Raw genomic sequence first — 8,529 nt, forward strand, 5'->3', positions numbered from 1 at the left:
GCTCGGATGCGCACGTGCGCTCCCCTCCATGCTCGAGTGCACACATGTGCTCCCCTCCATGCCCACATGTGCTCCCCTCCGTGCTAGAGTGTGCATGTGCACTTCCGTTTGTGCTTGGGTGCCCAGGCATGCTCCAGTCCTTACTCAGGTGCATGGAGGCGATCGCACGTGTGCAGGCGAGCAGAGGAGGGAGTGCACGTGTGCTCCCTAGCACAAAGCGGAGCACATGTGCGCACCCTAGCATGGAGTGAGACCGATGGTGAGACGGAGACTGATAGAGAACAAAGTGGCTAATCGATAGCCAGACCGATAGCACATGCCCTCCCCTCCATGCTGCGCTCCACTCTGTGGGCACCCCTTCGTGTTCAGGCACGTTTGCTCCCTCCATGCTCTCGTGTGCACATGCTCTCCCCTCAGTGCTTGGGTGCGCACCACTCTGTGCTAGGGTGTACATGTGTCCTCCCCTCCATGCGCACATGCACTCCACTCAGTGTTTGGGTGCGCACGTGCGCTCCTATCCGTGCTCGGATGCGCCATTCCATGCTCGTATGTGCACCTCCATGCTCGTACGTGCACATGCTCTTTCCTCCCTGCTAGGGTGCGCATGTGCACACCCTCCATGATCAGGTGCACACCCCTCCGTGCGCACGTGTGCTCCCCTCCGTGCTAGGGTGCGCACGTGCGCTCTCGTTAATGTTCGGGTGCGCACTCCAGTCCTTACTCAGGTGCGTGAAGTTGATTGCACGTGTGCAGGCGAGCATATAGGAGAGTGCATGTGTGCAGACGAGCATGGAGGGGAGCACATGTGCGCATCCTAGCATGGAGTGAGACCGATAGTGCTAGGGCGCACGCTCCCCTCCGTGGAGGGTTGCGCACCTGAGCAAGGAGGGGTGCGCACCCAAGCATGGAGGGGAGCTCACGTGTGCAGATAGTGAGATGGAGACCGATAGTGCACACGTTCACTCCCCTCCATGCTCGTCTGCGATCCACTCTGTGTGCACCCATTTGTGTTCAGGTGCACACGTGCGCTGTCCTCAGACTGTTTGTGCACATGCGTTCCCATGCTCGTCTGCAACATGTTCTCTCCCCTCCATGCTTGGGTGTGCACCCCTCCATGCTCATCTGCACACGTTCTCTATCCTTCGTGCTCGGGTGCGCGCGCATGCTCCCCTCCGTGCTCGGGTGCGAATGTGTCCTCCCCTGCTTGCTCGGGTGCGCACCCCTCCGTGATCGGTGCGCACGTGTGCTCCACTCCGTGCTCCAGTGCACACCCCTCCATGCTCGGGGACGCACCCCTCCGTGCTCGGGTGCGCACGTGTGAGCACACATGCGCAGGCCAGCATGGAGGGGTGGGCACCCGAGCGCGAGGGGATTTGGTGGATTCTGTTAATTTATACAAATCAAAAAAGAATCACAGACATTCAGGTTCTCTTTCTACAGAAATAATTGAGTTTATTATTCCTTTTGAATAATAGCCATAGAAACAAAGTTAAGAGGTTTTACTCATTAGAAGCATTTTTCGCATTTGAGAGGAGAGATGAACAGCCTCCTGTACATTATTGCTGATAAGCCAAATTATGATCTGGGCACATGCAGTGTTTCCCCACTTCTGGACATAGTTTTCGAACTCTGTGTATTGGTTGGATGTGCGTTCTGTGACATTCTTATATTGCTCTGCATTTGTTACACATGGAGTCAAGTTATTCATTACATAACGCAGAAGGGAAAGCAGCTTCTCATAATCTTTCTCTGGTAGTCCGAGTGTTTTAGCAAAGTTGCTGTAGAATATCACGGTTTCATTGTAGACTGTATGCACCACCATGGCTGCAGCTTTCAGCTCATGTATGTTGTTGGGAAAGCCATAATGAGGAACTTCATCAAAGCAATCATCTTGGATCTCTTCTTTTGGTTGTAACTGATCAAGAACAATGAGTATTTCATTGTCAATATGTTCCCCTTTTTTATCAAGCCATTGACATTCTGGAGAACTAGAGTTCGATGGCCGCACCTGCTGGAGAATGACCAGTACAACAAATAATTTTGTCAGCTGGAATTTAGCTGGTGCCATTGTTACGGCTGATGATCGTTTTACAGCCAGTCCTGTTTGGTGTTGTTGGGTCTCAGCTTGTGCCATGATGACTGTTGTCGGTGAAATAATTGACTTTGCGAGTAGATCAATTTTCGCTTTGCTCATGGCTGGTACCATTGTTGCAGTAATCGGTGGAGTCCTAGCCAATATTTGCAATATGCAGGAATCAATGAGCCACAGTTTTGACTTGGTCACGCTCTCCCAGCAGAATGCAACCGTTCACCAATGGCTTGTCCCTCTTGGCAGTTCTTTCTTCAAATCTGAGGCCTTCACTGAGTAGAGTGTATTCTCCAGTGTAGAACAAGCAAAGTAGAAGACACAGCTGATAATTGCACTTTTATAGAGAAAAGAAAGAAACTAAGCCCACAGCTGAGTCCAGGACTGGAACTAGTGGTAGGCACAAGAGGCACCTGCCTAGGGCACAATGAAACATGGGGCCTCTCCCCTCTGGCAATCTCCCCTACCCTGCATTGGGGGGGAGCGCACATGCACATGTGAGTACGGAGGGGAGCGCACCTGCACAACCAACCACAGAGGGGGGGGCACGTGCACACACGAGCACAGAGGGGAGCACACTTCCACAGACGAGCATGGTCTGGCTATCGATTAGCCACTTTGTGTGCTGTCAGTCTCCGTCTCACTATCGGTCTCCATCTAACAATCAGTTGGAGAGGTGCGCACGTGCGCACAGAGAGGAGCGAACGTGCGTACGGAGGGGAGCGCACATGCACACGGAGGGGAGCATACCCGAGCACTGAGGGGGGAGCATGTGCACACGAGAGCACGGAGGGGAGTGCATGTGCACACAAGCACACAGGGAGGGGAGTGCACAAGAGCATGCGAGCACATAGGGGAACGCACATGCGCACCCGAGCAAGGACGGGAGTGTGCCTGCACACACAAGCACGAACGGGAGCCCACTTGCACAATTAGTCTGAGGGGAGTGCACGTGCTCACCCAAACACGAAGGGGTGAGCACAGACAAGCATGGAGGGGAATGCTCATGCGCACTGTCGGTCTGGCTATTGATTAGTCACTTTGTGCTCTATCGGTCTCCATCTCACTATTGGTCTCACTCCGTGCTAGGGTGTGCACGTGTGCACCCCTCCGTGCGCACGTGCTCCCCCTTGTGCTAGGGTGTGCACGTGCACTCCTGTTCATGCTCGGGTGTGCAGGCGTGCTCCCGTCCTTACTCAGGTGCGTGGAGGCGATCACACGTGTGGAAACTAGCATGGAGGGGAGTGCACGATCGCTCCCCTCCTTGCTCGCCTGCACACAAGCACTCCCCTCCGTGCTCGGGTGTGCACCCCACCGTGCTCGGGTGTGCACCCCACCGTGCTCGGGCTATCGATTAGCCACTTTGTGTGCTATCGGTCTCCGTCTCACTATCGGTCTCCATCTCACAATCGGTCTGAGGGGTGTGCACCCGAGCACGGCAGGGAGTGCAGGTGCGCACCCGAGCAAAGAGGGGAGCACATGTGCACACCCGAGGACGGAAGGGAGCACACGTGCGCACCTGAACATGGTGATGAGTGAACGTGCGCACTATCAGTCTGGCTATCGATTAGTCACTTTGTGCGCTATCGGTCTCCGACTCAGTATTGTCCGAGGGGAGCGCACGTGCGCACCCGAGCAGAGAGGGGTGCATGGAGGGGAGAGCATGTGCACACAAGAGCATGGAGGGAAGCCGGCGAGAGCATGCGAACACGGAGGGGAGCCCACGTGCGATCCTGAGCAAGGAGGTGAATGCACGTGCACACGGAAAGGAGCACATGTGCGCACGGAGGTGAGCACATGTGAGCAGCCAAGCATGGAGGGGAGCTCACGTGTGCAGATAGTGAGATGGAGACCGATCCTCCATGGAGACCGACCCTCCATGCTCGTCTGCGGTCCACTCTGTGTGCACCCATTTGTGTTCAGGTGCACACTTGCGCTGTCCTCAGACTGTTTGTGCACATGCGTTCCCATGCTCATCTGCAACATGTTCTCTCCCCTCCGTGCTTGGGTGTGCACCCCTCCATGCTCATCTGCACACGTTCTCTATCCTTCGTGCTCGGGTGCGCGTGTGTGCTCCCCACCGTATTGTTGGTGCCACCCCGAATAAAAATATGTATTTTTGGGGGGCACCCCAAAGTGGGCGGAGCTACCAACAGCCAATGAAATTTTAGCAATTTTCTAAACGCTACTCCTCCCAGAGTTTTAGGAGTACAATTATGAAACTTTGCACACTTGTTGGGCTCATACCTGAATAGGCTGCTTGTGCTCTGTTAAGCAATCCCACCCTCCGTGGACCTGTGGCGGCCCCCCAAAGACCCCATTTTTTCCCATAGACTTTCATTGGCAAATTTGAAACTTTTGCCACTCGTACAGCATTAAAGTTACACTCACCAAACTTGGGTCACTTAGTCATGGGGTCAACCTGAAAAGTTCTGTCACATTTTGGGGACTCCAAAAAGTGGGCGGAGCAACAAACAGCCAATCAGATTTTCCCTATTGACTTCAATGAGAAAATGTCAAATACTGTCATTCCCACAGTGTTAAAGCCAGAGACCCAAAACTTGGCACCATGGGTCACTGGGGTTAAAATTTTGAAAAGTGGGCGGAGTCTACCACAGCCAATCAAATATTAGCCATTTGTTTCAATGGGAAAAGTTAAAACTGTCGCCGCTCTTAGATTGTTCATGGGAGGGTCCTCAAACTTGGCACAGTTGGTCACTGGAGGACCAGGATCAAAATCTGGAAAAGTGGGTGGAGCCAAAAACAACCAATCAGATTTCTTTGATTGATTTAAATGGGAAAAATTAAAATTGCTGCCATTTGCACGTTATTGATGTCATGGACCTCGAATATCACAAATGTGGTCACTGGGTGTTTGCACTTCAAAGTTAGGAAAAGTGGGTGGAGCCACCAACAACCAATCAAATGTCATTCATTAATTTTCAATAGAAAAACATAAAACTGCTGCCATTTTTACAGGTTTAATGTCATGATTCCGAAACCTTAAAGTGTTAGTGACTTGGTGACTCTGGTTCAGAATTAGGAAAAAAAGGGGGCGGGGCAACAACAGCCAATCGGATTTCAGCCATTGACCTTAATGAAAAATGCCAAATTGCTGCTATTATTACGGCGTCCATGCCAAGTGTCCCAAACTCAGCACAATTACTCACTGGGTGACTGTGGTCAAAATTTAGGAAATTGGGTGGAGCCAATAACAGCCAATCAGATTTTACCTATTGACTTCAATGTAAAAGTTTCAAATACTGCCATTCTCACAGTTTTAAAGCCAGAGGCCCCAAACTTGGTACAGACCATGACTGGGTGACTGGGGTTAAAATTCGGAAAACTGGGTGGAGCTTAAAACATCCAATCAAATGTTACCTATTGCTAATCAATGCCAATATATAAGTTGCTGCCATTCTTTCACAGTTAATGGCAGGGACATCAAACTTGGCACAGTCGGTCACAGGGGGACTGGGATTCAAATTTTAAAAGTGGGTGGAGCCAAAAACAGCCAATCAGGTTTTTGGATTGATTTTAATGGTGCAATTTGATCTGCTTCAATTTTTACCGTTTTAAACCAGATTCTACCAACTTTGTGTACTCTCTATGCACCAGGGGCGACTGGCCCCAACACCTCTTGCGTTTCAAAGCCAACATCTTGTGGTTTCTTCAGAAACGACACCATCTAGTTATTATGTTGGCTTTGAAAAAGCCAACATCTTGATCTACTAGTTCAGCTCGTTCTTCTTATTCTTATTATTATTAGCGCCCCCCGGTTTTCTAAACGCTACTCCTCCTACAGTTTTCGGGGTACAAGCGCCAAACTTTCCACACCTATTCGCCTTATAGCAAAGTACGTTGCCTGTGCTTTAGTAAGTGATCCCACCCACTGCGCCCGTGCAGGGAGGACCACCGAAGACGCCGTTTTTCGTATTGAAAATTTTCAAATCGTTGCCGCTCGTACAGTTTTGAAGCTACACTCCCCAAACTCGGACCACATATTGTTGGTGCCACCCCGAATAAAAATATGTATTTTTGGGGGGCACCCCAAAGTGGGTGGAGCTACCAACAGCCAATGAAATTTTAGCAATTTTCTAAACGCTACTCCTCCCAGAGTTTTAGGAGTACAATTATGAAACTTTGCACACTTGTTGGGCTCATACCCGAATAGGTTGCTTGTGCTCTGTTAAGCAATCCCACCCTCCGTGGCCCTGTGGCGGCCCCCCAAAGACCCCATTTTTTCCCATAGACTTTCATTGGAAAATGTGAAACTTTTGCCACTCGTACAGCATTAAAGTTACACTCACCAAACTTGGGTCACTTAGTCATGGGGTCAACCTGAAAAGTTCTGTCACATTTTGGGGACCCCAAAAAGTGGGCGGAGCAACAAACAGCCAATCAGATTTTCCCTATTGACTTCAATGAGAAAATGTCATACACTGTCATTCCCACAGTGTTAAAACCAGAGACCCAAAACTTGGCACCATGGGGCACTCACTGGGGTTCAAATTTGGAAAAGTGGGCGGAGTCTACCACAGCCAATCAAATATTAGCCATTTGTTTCAATGGGAAAAGTTAAAACTGTCGCCGCTCTTAGATTGTTCATGGGAGGGTCCTCAAACTTGGCACAGTTGGTCACTGGAGGGCCGGGATCAAAATCTGGAAAAGTGGGTGGAGCCAAAAACAACCAATCAGATTTCTTTGATGATTTCAATGGGAAAAATTAAAATTGCTGCCATTTGCACATTATTGCTGTCATGGACCTCGAATATCACAAATGTGGTCACTGGGTGTTTGCACTTCAAAGTTAGGAAAAGTGGGTGGAGCCACCAACAACCAATCAAATGTCATTCATTGATTTTCAAGAGAAAAACATAAAACTGCTGCCATTTTTACAGGTTTAATGTCATGATTCCGAAACCTTAAAGTGTTAGTCACTTGGTGACTCTGGTTCAGAATTAGGAAAAAAAGGGGGCGGGGCAACAACAGCCAATCGAACTTCAGCCATTGACCTTAATGAAAAACGCCAAATTGCTGCTATTATTATGGCGTCCATGCCAAGTGTCCCAAACTCAGCACAATTACTCACTGGGTGACTGTGGTAAAAATTTAGGAAAAGTGGGCGGAGCCAATAACAGCCAATCAGATTTTACCTATTGACTTCAATGTAAAAGTTTCAAATACTACCATTCTCACAGTTTTAAAGCCAGAGGCCCCAAACTTGGTACAGACCATGACTGGGTGACTGGGGTTAAAATTCAGAAAACTGGGTGGAGCTTAAAACAGCCAATCAAATGTTACCTATTGCTAATCAATGTCAATATATAAGTTGCTGCCATTCTTTCACAGTTAATGGCAGGGACATCAAACTTGGCACAGTCGCTCACAGGGGGACTGGGATTCAAATTTTAAAAGTGGGTGGAGCCAAAAACAGCCAATCAGGTTTTTGGATTGATTTTAATGGTACAATTTGATCTGCTTCCATTTTCACCGTTTTAAACCAGATTCTACCAACTTTGTGTACTCTCTATGCACCAGGGGCGACTGGCCTCAACACCTCTTGCGTTTCAAAGCCAACATCTTGTGGTTTCTTCAGAAACGACACCCTCTAGTTATTATTATTATTATTAGCGCCCCCCGGTTTTCTAAACGCTACTCCTCCTACAGTTTTAGGGGTACAAGCGCCAAACTTTCCACACGTATTCGCCTTATAGCAAAGTACGTTGCTTGTGCTTTAGTAAGTGATCCCACCCACTGCGCCCGTGCGGCGGACCACCGAAGACGCCTTTTTTCGTATTGACTTTGACAGGGAAAATTTTCAAATCGCTGCCGCTCGTACAGTTTTGAAGCTACACTCCCCAAACTCGGACCACATATTGTTGGTGCCACCCCGAATAAAAATATGTATTTTTGGGGGGCAACCCAAAGTGGGCGGAGCTACCAACAGCCAATGAAATTTTAGCAATTTTCTAAACGCTACTCCTCCCAGAGTTTTAGGAGTACAATTATGAAACTTTGCACACTTGTTGGGCTTATACCCGAATAGGTTGCTTGTGCTCTGTTAAGCAATCCCACCCTCCGTGGCCCTGTGGCGGCCCCCCAAAGACCCCATTTTTTCCCATAGACTTTCATTGGAAAATTTGAAACGTTTGCGACTCGTACAACATTAAAGTTACACTCAGCAAACTTGGGTCACTTAGTCATGGGGTCAACCTGAAAAGTTCTGTCACATTTTGGGGACTCCAAAAAGTGGGCGGAGCAACAAACAGCCAATCAGATTTTTTGATTGATTTTAATGGTACAATTTGATCTGCTTCAATTTTCACCGTTTTAAACCAGATTCTACCAACTTTGTGTACTCTCTATGCACCAGGGGCGACTGGCCCCAACACCTCTTGCGTTTCAAAGCCAACATCTTGTGGTTTCTTCAGAAACGACAC

The 8,529-nt window shown here is 49.1% G+C and overlaps 1 protein-coding gene across 1 annotated transcript; it reads right to left on the bottom strand.

The window, feature by feature from the left end:
- Positions 1-1,474: 1,474 nt before the first annotated feature.
- On the bottom strand, positions 1,475-2,163 carry LOC121402281. Its single transcript, XM_041588902.1, has one exon. It carries the CDS (start codon positions 2,132-2,134, stop codon positions 1,490-1,492), a length of 645 nt encoding a protein of 214 aa, XP_041444836.1. The 5' UTR covers positions 2,135-2,163; the 3' UTR covers positions 1,475-1,489.
- Positions 2,164-8,529: the final 6,366 nt, after the last annotated feature.

Source organism: Xenopus laevis, chromosome 3S (genome assembly GCF_017654675.1).
Source record: "Xenopus laevis strain J_2021 chromosome 3S, Xenopus_laevis_v10.1, whole genome shotgun sequence".
Taxonomy (NCBI): domain Eukaryota; kingdom Metazoa; phylum Chordata; class Amphibia; order Anura; family Pipidae; genus Xenopus; species Xenopus laevis.

Bases quoted from the DNA above. Each gene is read 5' to 3' on its own strand.
- LOC121402281 (XM_041588902.1), bottom strand. From the start codon at position 2,134: ATGGCACAAGCTGAGACCCAACAACACCAAACAGGACTGGCTGTAAAA.